Here is a 26,071-nt window from a genome sequence, read left to right on the forward strand (position 1 = left end):
CTTGCTTGGAAAGTAGGGTGGCTCATTTAAAAAACACTGAAATTCTAAGCCAACATTTGTCCTTTCTGATCCAGAGATTTCCTGTGCAGAAAAACAACCAGAGAGCAGTGGTGTAGTGTGGGAGGTGCTGACCCCCCCTGGTCCTGGGTGCCCCCATGACAGGCTCAATCACTGGAGCCTGGCTCTGGTGTGCAAGGGAATGGCCGAGGCAGCTTTCTCACACCCAGCCTCAGCAGATCCACTCCCGGGTCAAGCCTGACCCGGGGCAGAGTGTGTGATAGTTGTTGGCAGCATTGCAGCAACTCTTCTCTGCTGGGCTGCACATGCAAGGGAGCTGGCTAGGCAGCTTCCTTGCTCCCAACTGCAGCTCCGTCGCTGGGTCAGGTCTAACCTGCAGGGCGAAGAGGAGGAGAGTTGGCAGCAGTTGCAGTCCTTTTCCTCTGATGGGCTGTGGCATGTGAGTGCACTGCACACGCTGCTTTGCAAGGCAAGATGCAGAAGGCTTCCTCTGTGCTCTGCCCCCTCGGGGGACCACCCTGCCCGCCCTGGGCAGTTGCATTTTATGCTCTGCCACTGCCAGAGAGTGTTAACTTAAGAGGAAACATTGTCTCCTGGCCCCCTCCCTTGGAAACAGTGCATGGGCTCCCACCTCAATGAAACATGAAAGCTTTATTTTAAGAAGTCAGGATACATGGTTCAAATGTCTACAAGCAGAGTTTTGGTATACATGGCTTGTTGTTGTTGTTTAGTCGTTTAGTCATGTCCGACTCTTCGTGACCCCATGAACCAGAGCACTCCAGGCACTCCTGTCCTCCACTGCCTCCCACAGTTTGGTCAAACTCATGGTGGTAGCTTCGAGAACACTGTCCAACCATCTCGTCCTCCATTGTCCCCTTCTCCTTGTGCCCTCCATCTTTCCCAACATCAGGGTCTTTTCCAGGGAGTCTTCTCTTCACATGAGGTGGCCAAAGTATTGGCGCCTCAGCTTCACGATCTGTCCTTCCAGTGAGTATTCAGGCCTGATTTCCTTCAGAATGGATATGTTTGATCTTCTTGCAGTCCTTGGGACTCTCAAGAGTCTCCTCCAGCACCATAATTCAAAAACATCAATTCTTCGGCAACCAGCCTTCTTTATGGTCCAGCTCTCACTTCCATACATCACTATAATGGTACCTCGGGTTACAGATGCTTCAGGTTACAGACACTTCAGGTTACAGACTCCGCAAACCCAGAAATAGTACCTTTGGTTAAGAACTTTGCTTCAGAACGAGAACAGGAATCACCAGAAGCATTTCTCTTGGGTATTGTTGGAAATGAAATAAATAGAAAGAAATGTAAGCTTTTTCTATATGCAGTAACAGCAGCAAGAACACTATTGGCCCAAAAATGGAGGCAAGAAGTATTACCAACGATGGAAGAATGAAGGATGAAATTAATGGACTATGCGGAACTTCACAAACTAACGGGAAGGATCCAAAACCGGTGGGACCAGAAATTTACCGAAGACTGGAGTAAATTTATGGATTATTTGAAAAGTATTTGTGATGAACAGATGAAGTTTGCAAGAGGTTCTGTGAGGAATAATATTATTATTAGTTTCTATTAACAGTTTCTATGCAAATTCAATTCTGGTTCTAAACGCAGCATAAGGGGTTTCTACTGTATAGTGTATTTTAAAATAGGGTTTTAGAGTTTTTAGGGGGTTTTGAATGTTTTATGTAGTTTTTATGTAGTTTTATGTAGTTTTGTGGTAGTTTTATGAGTTTTGCAATTTCATTGTCCTGCATGGGACAATGACAATAAAGATATATCTAATCTATCTAATTAGAAATATTGTAAAAATGGAGAAGGAGAGACGATAAGTTAAGAGATGTAAAGGCAATATTAAGTTAGGAAATGCATAAGAAGTGATTAAGACGGAGGGTTATCAGAGGTGCTGATGGAAATCCAAGAATGCATTTGTGATAAACTGTATTAAAATGTATTTGTGTGGTATGTTTTATAATTTTGTATTTTAAAACCAATAAAAATATTTATATATAAAAAAGAGGAACTGCACGGCACCAGTACAGCAGGTCCCATTAGCTAAAGTGGTACCTCAGGTTAAGAACAGTTTGAGGTTAAGAACAGACCACCAGAATGAATTAAGTTCTTAATCCGAGGTACCACTGTACTGGGAAAACCATAGCTTTAACTATACAGATTTTTTTCGACAAGGTGATGTCTCTGCTTTTTAAGATGCTGTCTAGGTTTGTCATTCCTTTTCTCCCAAGAAGCAGGCGTCTTTTACAGGGGACTAGGAAAGGGAGGGGGGCGGCAAGTGGCCCCAGGTGCCATCATGGAGGGGAGGGGGTGAAAAATTATCAAGGAACAATTACTACCCTACTAGGGCGGTTCACAAAAAACTTTTTAAAAAAAATGCCTGCTCCAAAGGTCTTATCTTACTACACTAGGGATTATATAGCTACATATGAAATTTCATGCATATCAGTTAATATCTTGACCCTCCTCCACGAAAATAGCTGTTTTCTTGGCTGTTTTCCTATGTCGTGAAGGCTGAAATTTCAACAAAGCAGCTGCCTTTGCTAGACTCTTTTTGGGCACCTGCTAAAAGCATTCTTCTTTAGGCAAGCATACCTAGATGCTTAGGAAGTTGAAGTAATTTTAATCTTAATATTTTAGCTTTTGTATGTTTTAAAGTAGGATTGTTAATTTTTCTTGATTTTACTGCTGTGGTGTGTTTTTTTCTTTTGTCTTAGTAAACCACTTTGCAGGTTTTTAAAAATAAGTTTTATTAAATAAATAAACAAACAATAAATATAAATAAAATAACACAAGCCAAAACACAATTCATTCTGTAGATTTAGGTATCTGTTGCCTACTTGTTATCAGAGGCTCCGAATCCACATTCCTTTGTAAGAAATTATGAAATAACGTAAAACCATTTTTGCAGGCAAAAAAAATCAATAAAAAAATCAATGGGGGGGTGACAAGAAATTTTCCACACTGGGTACCACCTGACCTTCCTACGCCTCTGGTCTTTTAATTTTGTGACTGCTGTCACCATCTGCAGTGATAATGGAGCCCAAGAAGGTAAAATCTGTCACTGCCTCCATTTCTTTCCCTTCTATTTGCCAGGAGGTGATGGGACCAGTGGCCATGGTCTGCTTAAGCCTGCCTTGTAGAATTTTGAGCATCTCCTTGCTAGTGTGTGAAATGAGTACAATTGTGAGGTAGTTGAAGCATTCTCTGGGCTAGATCTAAGCAAATATGTTGTCCAAACACCTGACACACACCCGAGCTCCACTTTTAAAGAGCCAATGATGTAGAAAATAGAATCGGGATTCAAAATGACCTTAACAAATTGGAGACGTGGGCCCAAACGAACAAAATCAATTTCAGCAGGGACAAATGTAAGGTTTTGCACTGAGGCAGGAAGAGCCTGATGCACAAATACGATGGGGGACACATGGCTTACTGGCAGTACATGTGAAAAGGATCTAGGGATCTTGGTGAACCATAAGCTAATTTGTCGAAAGTGTGCTGCTGCAGCAAAAAAGAAAGAAAGAAAGAAAGAAAGAAAGAAAGAAAGAAAGAAAGAAAGAAAGAAAGAAAGAAAGAAAGAAAGAAAGAAAGAAGCTAATACTATTCTAGGCTGCACCAGAGAAATATAGTGTCCAGATCAAAGGAAGTAATAGTACCACCACTGTATTCTGCCTTGATCAGACCACACCTGCAATATTGTATCCAATTCTGGGCACCACAATTTAGGAAGGATGTTGACAAGCTGAGATGTTTGCAGAGGAGGGCAACCAAGATGGTCAAGACTCTGGAAACCAAGCCTTATGAGAAATGGTTGAAGAAGCTGGGTATGTTTAGCCTGGAAAAAATGGTACCGAGAGGAGATATGATCACCATCTTCAAATATATCAAGGACTATCATAAGCTTGTTTTCTCAGCTCTGGAGGGCATGACTTGAGCAATGGCTTCAAGTTACAGGAAAGGAGATTCCAACTAAGCATCAAGGAGAACTTTCTGACAGTAAGAGCTGTTCGGCTGTGGAACGGACTCTTGGGTGGTTCTGGACTCTCTTTCTTGGAGGTTTTAAAGCAGAGATTAGATGCTCATCTGTCGTGGATGCATTAGTTGAGATTCCTGCATTGCAGGGGGTTGTCCTAGATGACCCTTGGCATCCCTTCCAGTGTTATGATTCTGTGTGAGCAAGGAGAAAGAGCTTGCAAGGAAGTGCTTCTATGCGGGGGCTTTGCTGAGTCTGTTCATGCCAGTGCAGGTGATGGTGCCTCGCTGAGTTCAATCCTCTGGGTCTCCCTTCACCTCTGCAGGTGGGTTCAGTGACCCTGAGGGTATTTTGGGTGGGATTCAGGGCCTTATGCAATGGGGCTTTCCCTCCTCTCCTCCCTCCACTCTCTGAGTTTGACCCCAGAAGAGCATGTGTGTCGAGGGGAGGCTGTTTCATCTGACAAGCTGATACTCTTGAACAGGCAGAACATTTACAATAGTGCAATGTTGGAATCCACCCTTTGTTTTATGAATGTGGTTTTACTGTAGATTTTATACTGTTCACCACCAGGATTGGTCCATCCCCCCTTAATGTTGGTGGCACATTTTTCAAAATAAATATCTCCAAGATCACTTTTAGTAAATATGTATCTTGCAATATTTTCCTCCAGCCCAGATGTCTATTGGCAAAATACCCTAAAATCAAAAGGCGTTCAGGCATTTCTACAATCCCATCAGTCAGCAAAGTTAAAGACTAACCAAAATCAGGGAACAGAAGCCCAAAGCACCCAGCAATTATTACCTGAAAAGGATTAACAAAGACTTCTGATTAACAAAGAGGCTTTGCTGGTGATTTTTTCACCCAAGGAAGCAAATAAAGAAGAACTGGATTAATTGGCTTAGCTTTGACAAATGCAGTCCAAGCTCCATCAAGGGCTCTACACCTCATAAATGCCAGCCTTTCATTTAAATGTGGGGATGAGAATACAGCTGGCCCAGTCAGGGGCCCCTCCACTGTCCTGGGGGAGAGGAGCTGAGAGAGGAGGCAAGGACCCTTCTGTGTGGGAAGTGGCACCTTTCTGGGAAGTGCATCCAACCAGTCCTGGGGGTTTCTCTTCCTCCTACTTCCCAAATGCTCAGTAGGAAATGTCTGTGGCTATTCCATTAAGCTGCAGAGAGTAGGGCTATTCCATCAGGCTCTGCCAAAAGACCAGCCGCCTTGGCCTCTCACCAGCCATCCCCTTGCATACGCAGGCATCACATCAAGTGACCTGAACTGCTTCTATCCCAGCAGCCCTTGACCTGAGGAGCTTTGATACAACCAGTCAATTTCTCACTGTGATTTTGCATCCCTATTTACTTCTCTGATCTGTGAATAGATTCCCAAAGCAATTCTGTCCCATGAGCCCATGTCCTTCTGAGGAGCTGTGCCCCAGACGGAGCTCTAGGGGAAGGCAGAGACCACAAGGGCCAGGCAGAAGGCAGAGAAGTCCAAACCAAGTGAGCTCCTGCCTCAATTGAGGCTGGCTCAATAATAAAATATTTGCATGAACAGCTAGCCAAAATGGCTTCTTTCATGGCTTGCTTATTTATCATTCCCATCTGCACTGTCAAGCTTCCCCACCTGCCCCCTTTACTACACTATAAACCAGGGGTGCCCAAACTTTTTTCAAAGAGGGTCAGATTTAATGAAGTGAACACGCGTGAGGGCCAACCAAAGTTCTTGAGCTTTTTTTAAGGATTTACAACTTCTTGAGGTTTTTTTGGATTTAAGTTGCTGAGCTTTTTTTAGGATTTTACCCCAGAGACCGTCTTAAATCCCAAAGATTAAGGCTTTCTGGGAAATGATATATAATGAAATGAAAAAGGTATTTAAATATACCTTCCTGAAGAAACCAGAGGCCTTTCTCCTGGGTATGGCCGGCCAATTGGTGCCAAAGAAGGATAGAACATTCTTTATGTATGCTACAACAGCAGCAAGAATACGCATTGCAAAGTATTGGAAGACACAAGATCTACCCACCTTGGAAGAATGGCAGATGAAGATTATATGGGACTGGCGGAAATGACTGACAGAATCCGAGACCAGGGAAGAGAGACAGCGGAAGAAGATTGGAAGAAATTTAAGGACTATCTTAAGAAACATTGCAAAATTAATGAATGTTAGAATGACGTTGGTTTAGAAATTATGTGGTTTACAGCTGTAATGGTTAAGTAAAAAAGAAAAGAAAGGCTAAAAATTAAATGAAAAATAAGGGAGAGGATTTGCTGAATTAATAATTAGAAATTGGAATACAGAAAGGGGAGGTATGAGGAAGTCGGGGAAGTAAGTTACAAGAAAATAAGGGATTGAAATTATACTTGTTTTTGTTTGTTTGTATTGTTGTTTTGTTTTGTTTTTATATAATCTTTGAAACTTTAATAAATATCTTTAAAAAATAATAATAAATAAATCAACCCGAAGGCTAGATTAGGCTCCCGAAACAGACTTTGGACATGCCTGCTATAAACTAATTAAAGTTGTTTAAGATTAGTGTGGATTCTATTTCTGCAATTTACTGTACACTAGCACCCCTCTGTTAATATATTAAGTAATATTCATCAGGGCTGCTTGCCAGTTTTGAAGTGACAAAACCTCCACAAAACCTCTCAGGTGAAATCTCTTGCAAATCCATCAAGCAAAGGCAATGGCTGTAATTGGTATTAGCTGATCTTAAGTGCTGATAAACTGCTGTTGGGCTGATAGAAAGCCACCATACTTTTTATTTCCCACAAAACTCAGAATTTACTAAGTAGGGTAAGATAACTTCCTCCCACAAAGAACCACAGAGTTTTATCAAGGTATCCTCAGTGAAAATTTCCCAGCTGAATCTTGTGGGGTGGTTTCCTCCCACCTTTTTTGCAGGAAAAGAATGCCCAAATCTCTCAATTTCCACCTTGCTGTCACAGCTTGTAGTCAGAGGGGATCAGACCTTTTCGGGAGTCATGAAATTATTACTAAGCTCCTTCTTCCATCAAACTCAAAACCAAAGCTGGGAAACTATTAAGGCGTGCAAAGCGTGAACAGTTTTGCAAGCGCCAAGGCAGAGAAGTGCAAGACTGCCTGGGGAAGGCTTTGTGATAACAACTTCTGCAATTAGGAAGGATGTCTGCTGTCAGAAGGGACTCTGTGGCACCAGCATTCAGAGCCGCAGAACTAAAAGGCCTAAAATAAATTACACAAGGGATAGGAGGGCATTTTGCATTTCAATTTTTTTAAAAAAATAAATAAATCCAGCTTTCATTTGCTCTCCAGTTAATTTTTTGTTTTAATGCCTTCTCTAAGAGCATAAGAAGAGCCTGCTGACTAATGGCCCACCCAGTCCAGCATCCAGTTCTCACAGTGGCCAAGCATCTGTCGGCTGTGGATTTCCCTCTCCTGCGCTTTCCAGGAACTGCTCTTTAGAAGCATTGCAGCTCTGTCCATGGAGGCAGAGCAGCCATAGTGGCTGAAAGCCATTGTAGCCTTCTACTCCTCCAGGAAAGTGTCCAGTCCTCTTTTACAGCCGGCCAATGCTGCCACCTCTGGGAGGGAGTTTCACATTTTAACAATGTGCTGCATGAAGAAGGACTTTCTTTTGTGTGTCCTGGATCTTCTCTACAGGCTTAGAGACCTCCTTTGACATAAGCCTAAGTCTTGCCGTGTGCACAGGCCAGCACCCTCCTCTTGGCTCTGCCTACCATTAGTAGCCTGGCTTTCTGTCCCACCAGTCCTGTTGGCCATGACTGATCCCTGTATCCTAGCATGACCTTCGAGGTGACTCCATAGTCTTATCACCACCACTAGCGTACACAGGGTACACAGAAAAGCAGGGTCTCTAGGCATGAGGTTGGATGCAAATAACATGCTAAACCCAAGTGTGTCTCAGTGGGGGCCTCTCTGAAGCGATCCAAGCAGAAGCTCTTGGGAATCTAATCTAAGCCAAGTAGCCCATCTCAAAAATTTCAGAAATAATGTAATCGGCACCATAATGGGAAATGGAAGGGGAGGTGCTGGAGTATGCTGGCAGTTTTCACGTCCAATCATGGAGGAAAGCTAATTCTTTAAAACCTTTCTCCCAGTGTCTTCTTTGTCACTCCTTGCTAGCTCTCTGAAAGTTTTACAAAGAGTATTTTGGTGGCATTTTGATTCAGTTTATCTCTTGTTTATCCTTAATCCAGGCTTTCCACTTGTTTATTTTCTCCCAGTTCTTTTCTATCCTTCCCAATGCAGTGTGTGTGTGTGTGTGTGATTTCACGTTTGTTTCGTAGACTCTATACACATCCTACACATCCTGCTTTAATTTCTCTTGTTTACCGGATGATGCATTTGTTTAGTTGTTTATTGGTCCTGTTTATAAGATTCCGTAATTTTGGCATATTATTTTTCTTTTGTTTTTAACATCTTTATTGAAAGTTCAAAAAGTACATAAATATATGTGCAATAAACATTGTGAGACGTAAACAAAAGAGAGAAAAAGAGAAAGAGAAACAGAACCCATGTAGAAGGGAAAATAAAGGGGGGAGGGGGGAACCCAAAACTGTATGCTTTACAAGGTTGTTATTGTACTTCACCAGATCTTAAGCTATTACAGTATTTCTAAAAATGCATTCCAAATATCATTGAATTTGGCCGTGGCAAGTCTGCTTTTATATGCATTCATATCTTGCGAGTTTGTATAAGTAATTTTGGCATATTTCCCCCCTCTTTTTTACTGCTTTGTTCCCTGCTCTGGGATTGGAAACATTCAATGAAGAGCCAACTGAAAATAAATAAATCCATTCTCCCTCCCGCCACCCCCATTCCTGGCCCTCTTACCAGTTCCACCCGCCTGCGATTGGCCTCCAGCTCCCTCTGGGCCAGCTCACTGAGGTCTGCTTTCATCTCTTCCATCCTCATCTGGTAGTAGCAGGTCTTCTCTCTTTCCCGCGCCTCCCCTTCCTTCGCCTTCTCCAGCTCCTCTCCCATCTTGATCACACTGTCCCGAAGACGGAGAACCAGCATCTGGGGAGAGAGAAGAGTTAGGGGGCAGGGGGGGGGGAGGCGAACAGAAACCCATCACAGAACTGGAGAGTAGAAAGTGACCCCAACAGTCATCTAGTCCAACCACCCTTCTTTCTTTTCTTTTTTGCCTTCTACAATGACAGATACAACACCAGCAGGATGCGATGCACAAGTGAAAATTGTGCCATGGACTTGCACTCCCCAAGAACCTTAAAAGGAAGGTTTCATTCCTCATGGATGCAGAGATATGCCTGTAAGTACAGGGCATCTATTGTTAGGCAGAGAGTTTACCAAGTATGGCTTGTGTATTTGGTTAGACAGCAGACTTTGTTGCTTGCAATCACACACAGTATGGATGGATAGATATAGATATGAGAGAGAGAGAGAGAGAGAGAGAGAGAGAGAGAGAGAGAGAGAGAGAGAGAGAGAGATTAGATAGATAGATAGATAGATAGATAGATAGATAGATAGATAGATGATAGATAGATAGATGATAGATAGCTAGATAGATGCTGCCCATCTGACCGGGTTGCCCCAGCCACTCTGGGTGGCTTCCAATAAAGCCACAGTAAAACATCAAACATTAAAAACTTCTCTTCAGATGTCTTCTAAAAGTCAGATTTTTTTTATTTCCTTGACATCTGACGGGAGAGCCTTCTTCCTTTTAGCCTCTCAATATGCCGGGGGGGGGGGAGGGCAGTTAGGCTGAGAGTCAGTGACTGGCCCAAGGTCACCTTATGAGCTTCATGGTTCAAGAGGGATTTGAACCCATGTCTCCCATTCCTATTCATATGCTAAAACCATTAATGCCACAATTGCTCTTCTTATAGAAAATAGTTCCCAGGATTCTCTGGGTGGTTGGAATGAAAATTAAATAAGTTAAAGTCTGTAGCATAGTGTTTAAAAAAAGGTAAAGGACCCCTGACAGTTAAGTCCAGTCGCAGACGACTCTGGGCCGAGGTAGCCGGTGTTTGTCCGCAGACAGTTTTTCTGGGTCATGTGGCCAGCATGACTAAGCCACTTCTGGCAAAACCAGAGCAGTGCACACTAACGGCGTTTACCTTCCCGCCAGAGTGATACCTATTTATCTACTTGCACTTGTGTGCTTTCCAACTGCAACGTTGGCAGTAGCAGGGACCAAGAAACGGGAGCTCACCCTGTCGCGAGGATTCAAACCGCCGACCTTCTGATTGGCAAGCCCAAGAGGCTCAGGGTTTAGACCACCGCGCCACCCACGTCCCATACCATAGTGTTTAGGAACACGCAAAGCTGCCTGACAGGCATCCCCCCCCAATGTACCTGTGTTCAATTTATGCGTGACTACATGGATGTGAGGCTCCAGAAACTTGGAAGTGTGTGGGGAGACCTGATGAGCCTCAGCAAAGCTCTGCTTTGCCTCCAGCTGGTGAGGAGACCCTCCCCAGAGCCCAAAAGGGACGTTTTCTTTGGGCTCCAGGGTGGGTCTCCTCGTGAGCTGGAGGTGCAGCGGGGCTCTGCTGAGACTCCCAGCTAACAGCAGCTGACACACAGAAAAGCTGCACTTTCCTGCATGCCAGCTGTTAGCCAGAAAGCCCCATGTGCCTCATGTGAGCCAGAGGGGCAGCGGGTCTTGTTGACAGGTTCAGCTGATTAATGGGGAAGCTTCTTCCTCACCCATCAGTGGGGCTTTTATGGAACAGATAGACGACTCCTCATTTTATGCAATTTCCCTGACATGCACGCAGGTTCAGAATGTAACCCCTGTGCAAATGAGGAGTTGCCAATGAACCAATGGTGCATCTAGCTCAGTGTTGTTTGCACTGACTGGCAGCAATGGTTCTCCCGGGTTTCAGGCAGGGGTGTCTTTGAGCCCTCCCTTGGGGACTGAGCCTGGGACTGAGCCGGCATGCAAGACAGTGGCTCTGCCCCTGGGCTATGGCCCTGTGGTTTGTTCTCTGGGGGCCTTGATCAACATCCTCCCCAGTCTGCCAAGGGCAAGGCCATCCAAACCTCAAAGCGCTTGATCTGCACACTCTGGAACTCCATCTTGTTCTCCAGGTCACAAATCAGGGCCTCCTGGCGGCTGACGATGGACCTCTCCACCATTGATTGCTCCAAATAGACAACCCGGGCCTGGGACACCTGCAGCTGTTTCCAGACAAGAGATCATTTAACTCAATTCCTGCCATTTTATTTAATTTCCACAATTTATATCCTGTTTATATTCAGGCCAGGGGCCTCTCACAAGCAGTGCACAGTTAAAATCTACAATAGTGAAATCAATAGGAAGAATACAAATCCACCTCTAAGGTGATAAAGCACAGCAAGGCCGTAATCAACAGCAACCCATTGGGCGCAGGTGGAATTGCTCAACTTACACATTTGAAGAAGAATTCAGCCAGGCTTGATGCTAACCCTCACGCTTTGCCCATTTCTTTCCACAAGTCCTGGCACCTTGCAATCCAATTAACACAACTTCCCTCAAGCACCCAAAAGTCAATGGAATATGACTCACTGACCATAGGAGTCAGCACTGACAAAAATAAATACTTCGTGGATCACCAGCAACACTGCCACAATGGGGATGGCTTTTTGGGTAGAAGATTTCACAATGGGATTAGACATATTGTCTGCAACAGCTAAAGCAGAACCTCCACCTACAGAGGCACTGTACCTCTTAGTATTAAATGATGATGGTGATGTATTAAATTTCTGTACTGCCCTTCACCCAAGGATCACAGGGCAGTTTACAATATGAAAACACAAAAATACAAAGCATAGTAACAAACATGAACAATAACCCCCCCCACACACACAGTTCAAAAGGCCATAGATTGTTCAGTTAGCCAAAGGCCTGGTTGAAGAGGAATGTTTTCTCCTGGTGCCTAAAGATGTATAATGAAGGTGCCAAGTGAGCTTCCCTGGGGAGAGCATTCCACAAGCAGGGAGCCACCACAAAAAGGCCAGTTCTCGGATTGCTGCCCTCAGACTTCTTGCGGGGGGCACAGACAAAAAAGGCATGTGATGCTGAGGGCCAGCCAACAGGGGACTGTCACCTTCACTTTCTGCTGTTGGGACTCCCAGAAGTCCCTGTTTCACCTCTGTGAGAAGCTGGAGGCTGGGATAGAGGGGCCATTGATCACTGATCCAGTGGGGTTCTCCTTAAGCTCTGATCCAGGTGGCTCGCAAGTCACCCACTTGGGGTAGATCCCTCAGCACCCCATTCCACAGGGCTCTGGCCTGAGCATGTGGCTCTCCCACCAGCCTTGGAGATGGAAGAAGACTCCCTGGGAGCTTCTGCTGCTCCACAGCCATGCAGCTTTGTGCTCCTGCAGAACTGACTAAGGACCCTTAAAAAACTGCAGACAGCTCGCGTGGGGCAGGGGCAGAGTCACTAGAAGGGAAGGCCCTGCCAGGCACCTCCATAACTCTGGTTCTGAGCTCAAATGATGGCTTGCCCTTCCATGAAGTGAGCCCACCTGATGCTGTCCAGGGTCCGGATTTGCCACACCTTCCTCAAAGAGACTTTGGGAATGAACACAAGAAGAGCCTGCTGGATCAGGGCAATGGCCCATCCAGCCTCCTGTTCTCAGTCAGATGCCTCAGTGGGAAACCCTAAAACAGGACCTGAGCACAAGAGGCCTCTCCCCTCCTGCTGCCTCTGATGAAAGTGGGGCTGAGAGACTTCAGAGAAGTGTGACTGGCCCAAGGTCACCCAGCAGCTGCATGTGGCGGAGCGGAGACGCGAACCCGGTTCCCCAGATTACAAGACTGCCGCTCTTAACCACTACACCACACTGGCTCTCATGTGCTGCATGAAGAAGTAATTTCTTGTTTTATCTGTTCTGAATCTTTCAACATTCAGCTTCATTGGATGTCCTTCCAGTTCAAGTGTTGGCTCTGGCTACAACTTCCTCAGCAGAACAGGAAAATTAGACAAATGTACTCAGGAGAAGTCTATCAGTGGATATTAGCCACCAGAGCTATCTAGAGCGTCGACATGCAGTGGCAAACACATGCCTCAGAAGACCAGTCACTCAGCATAAACAACAGGAGAGAATTGCTGCTTCCAGATGCTGGACCAGGAAGGGCATCCCTCTGATCCAGCGTCAGGGCTCTCAGGATGTCCTCACTCTGAGATTCTTCAGCATTAGAAGAGTTAAGTTCTGCATTTGTACTGGAAAGGGGGGGAGGACTCACTTTTTCTTGCAGGCCATGCTTTTCCTTCTTTATCTCCTCCAACTGGGTCTGCAGCTCTCGGATCTGAGTGATATCTGTTGCAGACTGCAAAAAGGAAGAGCCTCAGAAGAGAGTCAGACAAGGCAGGGGCTCCTTTGAAGACTGGAGCACCTAAGTCATATAGGTTTGTGCATGCTGGGAATTGCCTTCTGGATCCTGCAAACCTTGCAAACCTTTACAGGAGGTGCTGAGATGGTATCACTGGAAAGGGAGGAGCTCCCTAAGGGAAAAGAGGCTACTGGAACCATTTTGGTTGAATCAGCTGGCTGCTGAATTAGTGGCACAGTAGCCAGAGCGTCAGACTAGGACCTGGGAGGCTGAGATTCAAATCCTCACTTAGCCATGAAGCTCACTGGGTGGCCTTGGGCCTTGCTCCTTAGCCTAACCTACTTCACAGTTAGGAAAGAGGAAAACTGTGTGCCACCTTGAGCAGTTTGGAGAAACTGATGGGATAGAAATGGAATAACAGCTAACAGAGTGAAAGTAAGAGCTGTTCAACAGTGGAACGGACTCCCTCAGGAGGTGGTGGATTCTCCTTCCTTGGAGATGTTTAATCAGAAGTTGAATGGTCATCTGCCACAGATGCTTTACTTCAGATTCCTGCATTGCTGGGGGTTGAACTAGATGACCCTCAGGGTCCCACCCAACTCTACAGTTTTATGAGTCTGTGGGTGCTGACTAGCAAAAGAAGGTGGAGGGAATGAAGCCAGTCAGGGCTCCAAGCCTTACAAAACTGGAAAGCTAAATTGTGCCACCAGGGCTCAACCAGGGCTCCTGGTCCAGGCACCCCAAATAAGGCAAGGCCACTCTGAAGGGTGGGCCTTCCTCTCCACCCCCCCCCCACTTTACCTGAGCAATTAAGGCCTTGTGCTTGGCCATCAGTTCATTCAGATCCTCCTGGTCTTCATCAATGTGCTTGAGGAGATCAGCTTTCTCATGCTGTAGCTGGTATAACTGCTCATCAACCTGCAGCAGAACAGAAAAATAAAAAACCTGGGGTGCAATAGTGTGAGGCAGCAGCAAGAAAAAAAAAAGAAAAAAAGCCAATGTGGTTCTATGCTGCATCAACAGAAGTATAATGCAAAGATGAAGGGAAGTAATAGTACTGCTGTATTCTGCCTTGGACCTGGAAGACTGCCCAATTCTGGGCACCACAATTTAAGAAGGACATTGACAAACTGGAACATGTGCCAACCAAGATGATCAAGGGTCTGGAAACCAAGCCTTATGAGGAACGCTTGAAGGAGCTGGGTATGTCTAGCCTGGTAAAGAGAAGACTGAGAGGAGATATGATAGCTGTGTTCAGGTATCAAAAGGGATGGAAGAGGTAAAAAGCTTGTTTTCTCTTGTGTTGGAGGGCAGAACCCGAACCAATGACATCAAGTTACAACTAAGAAGATTGTGACAGAAGAACATTCTGATGGAAGAGCTGTTCAACAGTGGAATGGCCTCCCATTCCTTCATTGGAGGTTTTTAAGCAGTGGTTGGATGGTTCTCTGTCATGCACTGCAGGGGGATAAGCCACAGGGTCTGTTCCAACTCTATAATTCTCTGATCGCGTTGGTTTCGAATTTTTCCCGTTAATTTGTCCATTTCTGCATATTCCATCAGTTTCATTCTCCATTCTTCCCTCGTTGGCATTTCTTCCTGTTTCCATTTTTGGGCCAACAAAATTCTGGCTGCTGTAAGTAAATAACTTCACATCTTTCTTTTCAACATTGTTCCCTAATATGCCTAGTAACAATGCTTCTGGTTTCTTAACAAAGGTATATCTCAACATTTTTTTCATCTCATTATAAATCATTTCCCAAAAGCATTTCACTTTCTTACATTCCCACCACATGTGATAAAACGTTCCTTCTTTCTCCTGACATTTCCAACATTTATTACTAACTTTAAACATCAATATTACTAGTTTTCTCCATAATACAGCGCATGTTTGCAATTTGGTCTCTGGTTCCTCTGCCCCTTCGAAATCCAGCTTGCACTTCTGGGAGTTCTTGGTCCACATACTGCTTAAGCCTTCCTTGTAAAATTTTAAGCATAACCTTGCTAACATGTGAAATGAGTGCAAATGTGCAGTAGCTGAAGCATTCAACTACACTTCTTTGGCACTGCCCTTCTATGAATTGGGATGTGGACTGATCTTCTTCAATCCTCTGGCCACTGCTGAGTTTTCCAGATTTGCTGGCATATTGAGTGTAGCACCTTAACAGCCTCATCTTTTAAAATTTTAAATAGTTCAGCTGGAATACCCTCACTTCCACTGGCCTTGTTATTAGCAGTGCTTTCTAAGGCCCATTTGACTTCACCCTCCAGGATGTCTGGCTCAAGGTCGGCAACCACACTACCTGGGGTGTACGAGACATCCATATCTTTCTGGTATAATTCCTCTGTGTATTCTTGCCACCTCTTCTTGATGTCTTCTGCTTCTGTTAGGTCCTTTCCACTTTTGTCCTTTATTATGGTAATCTTTATACGAAATGTTCCTTTCGTATCTCCAATTTTCTTGAACAGATCTTTGGTTTTTCCCATTCTATTGTTTTCCTCTATTTCTTTTCATTACTCGTTTAAGAAGGCCTTCTTGTCTCTCCTTGCTCTTTTTGGGAAATCTGCATTGTTTCCTGTATCTTTCACTATCTCGCTCGCATTTTGCTTGCCTTCTCTCCCCCACTATTTGTAAGGCCTCGCTGGACAGCCACTTTGCTTTCTTGCTTTTCATTGGGATGGTTTTAGTTGCTGCCTCCTGTATAATGTTACGAGCCTCCATCCATAGTTCTTCAGGCACTCTGTCCACGAAATCTAAATCCTTAAACCTGTTCCTCACTTCCACTGTGTATTCATAAGGGATGTGACTTAGATTGTATCTTACTAGCCCAGTGGTTTTTCCTACTTTCTTCAGTTTAAGCTTGAATTTTGCTATAAGAAGCTGATGATCTGGGCCACAGTCAGCTCCAGGTCTTACTTTTGCTGACTGTATAGAGCTTCTCTATCTTTGGATGCAGATAATATAATCAATCTGATTTCGATGCTGCCCCTCTGGTGATGTCCATGTGTAGAGTCGTCTCTTGTGTTGTTGGAAAAGAGTGTTTGTGATGACCAGCTTGTTCTCTTGGCAGAACTCTATTAGCCTTTGCCCTGCTTCGTTTTGAACTCCAAGGCCAAACCTGCCAGTTGTTCCTTTTATCTCTTGATTCCCTACTTTAGCATTCCAATCCTCTATAATGTGAAGAACATCCTTCTTTGGTGTCATTTCTATAAGGTGTTGTAAGACTTCATAGAATTGCTCAATTTCAGTTTCTTCAGCACCAGTAGTTGGTGCATAAACTTGGATTATTGTGATGTTAAAAGGTCTGCCTTGGATGCGTATCAAGATCATTCTATCATTTTTGAGATTGCATCCCAGTACAGTTTTCGCCACTCTTTTGTTGACTATGAAGGCCACTCCATTTCTTTTACAGGATTCTTGCCCACAGTAGTAGATATGATGGTCATCCAAGCTGAATTCGCCCATTCCTGTCCATTTTAGTTCACTGATTCCCAGGATGTCAATATTTATTCTTGCCATCACATTTTTGCCCACATCCAACTTACCAAGGTTCATGGTTCTTACATTCCAGGTTCCTATGCAATATTTTTCTTTACAGCATTGGACTTTCCTTTCGCTTCCAGGCATATCCACAACTGAGCGACCTTCCGGCTTTGGCCCAGCCGCTTCATCAGCTCTGAATCTACTTGTACTTCGCTCTTCCTCAGTAGCATGTTGGACGCCTTCCGACCTGAGGGGCTCATCTTCCAGCGTCATAACTTTTATATGCCTGTGGTCTTTGTCCATGGAGTTTTCTTGGCAGGGATACTGGAGTGGCTTGCCGGTTCCTCCTCCAGGTAGATCACGTTTGGTCAAAACTCTCCACTATGAACTGTCCATCTTGGGTGGCTCTGCATGGAAAACTCATAGCTTCTCTGAGTTATTCAAGCCCCTTCTCCATGGCAAGGCACTAATCAAAGATTAACCCTTGATAAAAAAGCAGGACTTGCTAAAGAAACATCAAAACTTGAAAAAGAATTGATACAAAGCAAAGGAAAATATATCTCAAGGGTATACAACCTCCTATTGCAATGGGAGGTAAAGGAATAATAAGTGAAAGCTGTAATGGTGAGATGAGTGCAAGATTTGGGTTATAATATTTACATGGAACAACGGGTAAAATTATGGCGGGAATTCATGGCCTGCTACAATCTCAGGGAAAACACAATGAAGATGATGTATAGATGGCACCAAACTCCAGAAAAACTTGCTAAAATGCATAAGAACAGATCACCTATATGTTGGAGATGTAATAAAGAAATTGGGTCTTATTTGCATATGTGGTGGAAATGTACAGATATGTGTGTTATTTGGAAAAATATATGTAGAACTTTAAAAATTATTTAAATTAACATTCAAAAAGAGGCCAGAAATATTTTTATTAAGCATTTTGCCAAAAGAAATAGGGAAATCAAAAAGAACATTGTTCATGTATGGAATAACGGTGGCCAGAATTTTAGTAGCAAGAAATTGGAAAAACACAACAATACCCAACACGGAAGATTGGCAAATCCTAATGGTAGAATATCTGCAGCTAGTGAAAGCGACAGGAAGAGTAAGAGGCCAACTGAAACAAAAAGTCTATAAGGATTGGAGAATCTTTAAAGAATATTTAGAAAACTATGGAATAAAAGGAAACATATTGGCAGAATTAGACTGATCCCTGTATTGTATAAATATAAGTTTGTAGGGAGGTAAAAAGAAATGATATAAGAAATATGTAACTGTGCGGTATAAAGTAATGGATAGACAAAGTACAGTGAGATTGATTGGAAGTCAGTTTTAATTTTCTTTTCTATAAATTTTATAATTGTGTTCAATACCAGGAGTATAGATGATGATAATTATATTAATCTTCTTATATCTTATAGTGTGGTGGTTTGTTTGATTTTTCTGTTATTTGTTTATTTGATTGTATGTATGTTTGTTTGTTTACTTGTATGTACATCTGTTTTTCATAAATATATTTATTTTAAATTAATAAAGATAATTTTTTTAAAAAAAGGAATTTTTTTTGTTATTAAATATCTCAACACGAATGGAGCTCAAGAAATCAGTAGCTGTTGATAAGGGACTAAGATCAGGACTGAATGCAATTGGATTAACCAAGATATTGGAAGCAGGAAGAAATAAGAAATTTGCACTCTGAAATCCAGCACACGGGAAGTCACTAAAATGATCTATATTTGGATGGGAATTGTAATTTGATATTGATAAAATGTGACTGTCATTGGATTTTAATATTTGAAAATCAATAAAGATTATGTATAACCATGGGCCACAGCAACTTTCATTGCGGACTCCTACCAAGTTCTTGTTCCTGCTGAACGTCTCCAGCTCAAGGTGCAGGTTCTCGAGCTCCAGAGCTAGCATCTTTTGTGCCTTCTCAGCCTCTCCACATCTGGCTGTGCTCTCTTCCAGCTGCAAAATGCATAGCGAGAAACAGTCAATGCATCACCTCCCACCGGGCGGGGAAACCATTTAGCTAGCTTAGCTTTCTCCCTCTGCCCTTAAGCAACATTTATTTACATTTCACTCCAAGAGTGTTTCTACATTTTGAAGCCCATCACAACTCTGCCTGCTTACAGCTATGTTCCTCTGAGGACTAGCGACACTGATTTCACACACACACACAGCCCACGAAACACAGCTCTAGCTAGAGACACAAGAGTACCAAGCATCTCACAGCAGGAAAACTTGCTTTTCTTGCAATCCCATTCCTTTCCCATCTCAGCGACAATAGTTGGAAGGCAAAGAGAAATTGTTGCTTTTGCACAGCAAGCCTGAGCCCACTTCTTATGCCAAACCCCTGACTTTATTTCAGGCAAATCTTGCAGTAAATCTAGGCTCATTAATTAGCCAAAATATGCAAATTGCATGTAGTTTGCAAAGATGTGAGTTATTTACAAGTGGGGTTCACAAATGATTTTTTTACCAAAAAGCTCTAATTGCACATTGCAGACACACCCCACCCCAAAAGGGAGCATTTTGCGAGTGTTAGTTTGCTTTTGGGACTGCTTGTGGTTTCTTCAACTGCTAGCAGCCAAACTGGGCAGAACAAGAGAGAATTAACTCCAACATCCTCACTCTCTTCCAGCATTGTTTGGTGGTTGTACTTCCTGTTGCTTTCTTTCTTCCAACAACGATTTTTTAAAAAGCTTTTACACTACTTTTAATTTTTTTAACATACATAAAAAAGCAGCTCCATGCATGTAGAAAATAAGCAAATCAGTAGAAGGCCATTTTGTCCTAGTTTTCTAAGTGTAGGGAATGTTTGTGGTGTTGGTTTGGCTTTTAAAAAATGCACATGGGGGGATTCATGCCTGCAATCTAGTGATACAATGCAAGAAAGGCTTTAAGACTGTGCATAACAGTACTCTACACTACAAGATTGGGGAACGGGGTGGGTGGGAGGGTGAGCTATATAACTCACTGCACTGCTCCACAGTGTGATCCCATCTACCTCTTTCCTTTCTTTCTTACTTCTTGTTTGTGCTACTCTCCAAAAAGAAGGTCTTTATTTGGGTGGAGGGGGTAGAAAGTGCAGTGGCTTTTGCTTGCTCAGTTTACTCAATCCAAAAAATGGTCTGCAGCTCCAAGAGGAGGGCAGGTAGGGATAGAGGAGATATTTGTTGGTAAATGTGAATTTATCACACCCACACTTCCTAAATCAATAGTTTCTCCTTTGAAATTCACTCTTTTCCAAATTTTGTGAATCAGTACAAAAATAATTGTACTGGGGTGTTGGAATTGTTTCCAAAAATGCATAGGCTATGGCAAAATTGTGTAGAAAAATGCATATATTGAGAGAAATGTGCATGGACTTTCAACTTTGTACACTCATTTACAAAAGACGCACCACACCAGTGGCGGCGCTTGTCATTCACAACGGCAGCACTCAGCACGTATAAGTGTATTGTAAATAAATAATCAAATAAAAAAGTTTGTTTCTTTTTCCTCCTTTCGTAAACAAGAGATAATTAATTTAAGTAATTTCGTTGTCCCTGAGAGGGGGCAATGACAATAAAGATATTATTATTATTATTATTATTATTATTATTATTATTATTATTATTATTATTATTATTATTATTATAAGACATCAGCGGGTTGTCTGACATAAGCATAATAAAAGTTAATTTGGGGGCTAAACTAAATTTGGGGGCGCTGGGCAGATCTTTGCACCCCGGCATGACATATGGTAAAGGCTCCCCTGCTCTCATCTTTGCTGAATGGCACAACACTGAGAGAAAGGAGGAGCAAGCCAATAGAGTGTCGTCCCCCACCCCCAACTGGTCGAAGTAGGCAGGTGGGTGAGTAGGTGGCTGGGTGGGAGCTGAGGGCGGGCTGAAAATAGTGAGGCAGACCAGCCTCATGATTTCCATTTTGGACCTTGCAGAGGAGACCATGAGGTCTGAAAGACTTGCTTGGGGGGGGGGAGTGCTTCTAAGCTTCAAGCCTCCCTTTTCCGTCATCCCTCGGCAGTTTCTGTCTTGAGTATAACATGCTCTCAGAAGAAGCATCTTCAAAATACATAGCTGGAACTTTTCAGAACAGGAAAAGCCAGCTGGGCTTCTGATCACATCAGTCCCAGGTAATCCATCTCCGTCAGAGGCATCAAGCACCAGGATCCCTTCTGGGCCCCGCAAGTCATAGTGAAATACAACACAAACATCAACAACCAGGCCAGAGAAGCATTTAGCTTTTCTGAGAGCTGTGATATTACTACAATGATATTGCTGTGCCTTTGGTGATATTTTGATGAAACACCTTGTAATTTACCATCAATCCACAGGCGGGTCTTGGGGGAGAATTATAGCTTAGGCAGACTCATGGCAAGCAGGAATCCCTTTCCATGCAGGAGCGGAAAACAGCCGTGTCTTTTTATGCAGAACACTTTGCAGATGATAATTAAATTCTCCTACCCTGGGGAATGAGGTGGGATTAAATAACATGGGTGGGAATAACCGTGGCTGGTTATTCAAGGGGAAACTTGCAGCCTCAGGTGAGGTGACCCCTCCCCCCCCCCCGTTTGGCCTGCGTCTTGTGCTGAATCCAGCCCTGAAGGGGGGTGGGGAGTCTCAGCATGACTGGTCCTTCCAGAAGAACCTAAAAGCAGTCCTGCTGGATCAGACAAAAGTCCAGCATCCTGTTCCCATGACCAGATGCCTCTTGAAAGGACCCCCAAGGCCAAACTGCTTCTCTCTGGCTGGACAGTCCCACACAATGAAATGGCTGACCAGGAGATTGAGGGCAGGCCAGAGAAAGGTCTTCTTCATGCAACATGGGGATGGGCACCAACTTCTAAAGCTTAGAAATGTGGCAGACAAGTTCACAGAGGAGGAGAGACCTCCTGATGGTTATTAGCTATGGTTGTCATATGCTGTATCTCCAAGCTACAGAAGCAGTGTATCTTTAAGGATAACTGACAGCTATAGCTGTACCACCCTTCCTCATCCTTAATTCAGGTTATAAACACAGATAGTTTATCTGTTTCTTGCTTCCTCCCCTTTCTGCAAGGTTGTTCACACACACACACACACACACACACACACATGAGAGAGAGAGAGAGAGAGAGAGAGAGAGAGAGAGAGAGAGAGAGAGAGGGAGGGGGAGAGAGGTGCTCCCTTGGTCCCACCCCCCATCTCTGTTGCTCTTTCCTCTTTTCTTTTCTTTTTTGCTTCTTTTCTTTTTTGCTGCATAATGGAATTTTCCCACTTGGGAACAAACAAATAATTGAAATTCCCATCAAAAAAGATGCATAATGTATGAACAGATCAACAGTGTTAAGTTGGCAGCGTCCTGCCATCTGTTAGATACCTGTTTAAAATGAATGCCTCAGACTTACCAAACACAACTCTAAAGCGATTTTGATTCTGATGAACATACAGATTGTTGGTTTAAAAAAAAAAATCAAAGTTGGGGGGATTTCTCTCCCCTTCCTCCGAAAAAAACACCCTTTCTCCTGTTTGTTGAATTCTCCTGGTTATTGCAATTTGCAGAACTGATTGTGAGACACTCTTGGAAATCATGATGGTCTTAAACTAAAAAGAATGACAATGTGTTTTCAAATGTAATGCTGCCCTTCCTATGCATAACAGAGAGATGAAGGCTGCAAAATGTCCTGGCTTTCTTGCAAAGCTCTGTCCCAAGTTGGATCCTCTTCGTCTTTTCTAACTTCTGCAAGGCACCTGCCCCCATCAGCCCCATAGGCCAGCATCATATGGTTGGGGTGACTGGGGCTGATGAGAATTGAAGTCCAAAACAAGATTTGTGAAGCCTCTTCTAGATTAATGCTGCCATAGGAGCCAACACTCCTATGAGCTGAAGATTCTTCAGCCTCCCAAATAAAATATTTGAGGGGGCTACCCACCCAAGTTGATGGGTATTGCCATTCAAATGTTGTGTATGCACCATGCTATGTGACTGATTATGTGGAGTTGGGGCTTACCTGCCTGCCCCAATATTTCATTCAAGTTGGCACCTCTGAATGCTACACCACAGCAAGAGGAGATCTCATTTCAGTTTCTTTTACTAAGAAGTTGGAATAGCCTAACTTCTGTCTCCTATGCCCTGGCAACCTCGAGGTTAGATTACTGCAATGTGTTATATATGGGGTTACCTTTGAAGACAGTTCGGAAACTGTAGCTGGTGTAGAGGCCAGGTTGCTCACTGGGGCAAGACAGTCTCAGCATATAACACAAATCCTGGCTCAACTGCTACCAGTTAGCCGCTGGGCCTAATTCAAAGTAAAGCCATTTGCAGCTCAAGACCCCAGTACCTCAAGGACCACCACTCCCCATATGACCCTTCCTGGAATCTGTGGTCATCATAAGAGTCGCCCTCTTTCTGCCCTCTCCATGGGAGGTCCAGAAGGTGGCAACACGGAATGGGACTCTTATATACTGAAGTTCTCACCCTGGGCCAGCAGGGGGATACTGTAGATAGTTATGCAAATGAAGGATCGAAAGTGACGTTCAGTGATTGGATAGTTTTAGAAAGTTGCAACAGTTACGCTGTTCTGGAGCTCTATATAAGCAGGCTGACTGAGCTCTTCAGTTCAGTTCTGTTCTGGCCTCGGAATAAACAAGAGCTGTTTGAAGAATCACTGTGTTGTCTGATATGTTCGCCCTCAACTTAACAGGGACCTTTTCAGAAGTGGCTCCCCACTTGTGCAATGCATCTTTAAAGGTCGTGGATGTCTCTGGGGTTGTGGCGCTCATCTCGCTTTACTGGCCGAGGGGCCCGGTGTACAGCTTCTGGGTCATGTGGCCAGCATGACTAAGCCACTTCTGGCGAACCAGAGCAGCACACGGAAATGCAGTTTACCTTCCCGCCGGAGTGGTACCTATTTATCTACTTGCACTTTGACGTGCTTTCGAACTGCTAGTTTGGCAGGAGCTGGGACCGAGCGACGGGAGCTCACCACGTCTCGGGGATTCAAACCGCCGACCTTCTGATTGGCAAGTCCTAGGCTCTGTGGTTTAACCCACAGCACCACCCGCGTCCCTTGCAATGCATCTTTAGGCACCAGGCAAAAACATTTGTTTTCCACCAGGCCTTTTGCTTTTAATTATCTGAGGCCTCCTTGGGTGGGTAGGTTGTTTTAATCCTGCATTTTAAAAATATGAATTTATTTTAGATTTTTCTATGCTTTGTTTTATGATGGTCTAAATGTATATTATTTACATATTGTTTTAATTGACTTTAGGCTGCACTAGCAAAAAGAGTGACTAGTAAGTTTATTTAAAATAATAATAATAATAATGATAATGATATTTTAAGGCCTTTATATACCACTCAGTCATTAGCATTTCTAAGCAGTGGGCCTAAGAATAAACTATATAGAAAATAAAACAATAAAGATCCATAATAAAACCAAACATTATTTTTAAAATATAATAATAATAATAATAATAATAATAATAATAATAATAATAATAATGTCTACTGGATTTACCTGTATTGTCTTACCTATAATATCCACTTAAGAGGGCAGCTTGGGTGCTTCTCATTTATTTGCTACTCTCCTGCAGCCACAATTATGGTCATATGACCAGCTTGACCAGCATTACAAAACTAGGGCATTTACCGCATATCTCACTGCCCCCCTGGCATATGCAGGGTTCTCCCCCTCCTCCTGTAATTCCCACAACAACCCTGAGAAGTAGACCAGCCTGAGAGGCAGTGTAGTCACAAGGTCACATCCACTAAGTTTCATAGCTGAGTGGGGATTTGAACCCTGCGCTTCCAGGTCCTAGTCAGAAACACTAACCACTATCCCACATGGTCTCTCTCCCGCAGTCACAGGGTGCAAGAGAAACTTCCTCTGGCAGAAAGTGTGACTTTGGAACACCCCCACCCCCCTGCCCACCCAAGGATTTGGCAAAGGATTTACTCCCATACAAAACCCAGCTCCAAAAGCCTCTTAATAAACAAATCCCAGCCATGAGCTATTGTGCTACCGGGGGGGGGGGGGGGCTAATGCACCATGCCTGCTAAAACCCATTTCATCCAGCAAAAACACCTTGTCCTTTAAAGTTACTGCAGCTTTCTATTTTTTATTACTCATCTGGGGCTTGAGAAGCCATTATTGTCATTAGGAGATTTCCGAGGTTTAACCCTCTGCTGTTAGCATTTAGTTCCACTGCCAGGAATTCACCAGCACACATATTTACTGGAAAAGCAGGCAAATATACATTGTACACAGGGACATGAGATGCCTGCATGCCAGATCCTAGTTTCCACCCATCCTCTCTTAAAAACTGCAAATTCCACCACACTCCAGCCAATAAGCAGAGTGGCAGGGGAAACCCAGCCAGATGGGAGGGGTATAAAAAATAAATTATTCTTAAATTATTATTATTATGAAGGCAGATGACACAGATGGAGCCTGCGCCATTGTCAACTGCTCCCTTCCCCATCATCATCAGTGCAGAAATATGTTAGCCTGCAACTTTTAAAAAGAAAGAGAAGAGACAGTCCAAGGAGGACAGAGCGTGCTCATTCAGGAGCCACAGAGTGTTGAAGGCAAACATTTGGGGAGGGGAAGGGAGGAAGCAGACAGGCAGGGAGTGGGAGCACTGGAGTCCCTGACAACTAACAGCATCTTGGGTGGAGGGGTATTTTATTGTTCTCTTGGTGGTGGATACTTAGGTGGTGAACTGAATCTGATAACAGGGATGAATGATGGACTCATGTTACTGTGCAGATTCCCTTCTTCTTAGTGACACGTTGATGATATATCTGGAAATGTATTATGGGAAGGGAGGGAGGTCTTAAAAGTCCATGCAAGCCCATGCTAGGGGTTCCTACTCTTTGTGTGTTTGAACCTTGTTGCAACAAATAAAGATCAGGTCTTCTGACCGCTCTTTGCTTCTTTAACTTGGCAGGAGATTCCTTCTTTTGCTGACCAGGAGAGACCTGTGGGGAGTGGCACCCCAACAAGCTGGGCAGCAGAGTAAACTTACACCCAGAAGTATTATAACTGTATAACCAAAGGGAAAATGAGCAATAAATTGTTTGTCAAAAGCAGAGCTTCCATGTGCAGCAACAGTGAATTTTTCAGAATGTTATACCCTAATGGAGAACTTATAAAAAAGGATGTATAGATGGTAACTCTGTGCAAACCCTTTCAAGGAGTTTAGACGTGTAAATTTATTATTGAGTAAGCTTCCTTCAATTGTATTTTGGTTTGATTACTCATTTCAGGAAATGATACT

General features: G+C 43.6%; 1 protein-coding gene and 1 long non-coding RNA gene across 2 annotated transcripts in view; both read right to left on the reverse strand.

The window, feature by feature from the left end:
* MYO18B (myosin XVIIIB) overlaps nt 1-26,071 on the reverse strand; it is a 258,709-nt gene that overhangs the window by 54,320 nt on the left and 178,318 nt on the right. The window contains exons 36-40 of the mRNA XM_081892930.1: nt 18,657-18,770; nt 14,111-14,227; nt 13,223-13,306; nt 11,033-11,170; nt 8,858-9,043 (exon numbers count right to left, since the gene is read on the reverse strand). Coding sequence (XP_081749056.1) covers nt 8,858-9,043; nt 11,033-11,170; nt 13,223-13,306; nt 14,111-14,227; nt 18,657-18,770 — 639 coding nt within the window. The remainder of the gene's footprint in view (nt 1-8,857; nt 9,044-11,032; nt 11,171-13,222; nt 13,307-14,110; nt 14,228-18,656; nt 18,771-26,071) is intronic.
* LOC309359377 lies at nt 22,257-23,541 on the reverse strand. The gene is made up of 2 exons (XR_014163826.1): nt 23,498-23,541; nt 22,257-23,246 (listed from the first exon to the last, which is right to left on the reverse strand). It is a non-coding gene; the product is annotated as an uncharacterized lncRNA (long non-coding RNA).

This window comes from Podarcis melisellensis (assembly GCF_964234715.1).
Source record: "Podarcis melisellensis genome assembly, chromosome: 16".
NCBI lineage: Eukaryota > Metazoa > Chordata > Lepidosauria > Squamata > Lacertidae > Podarcis > Podarcis melisellensis.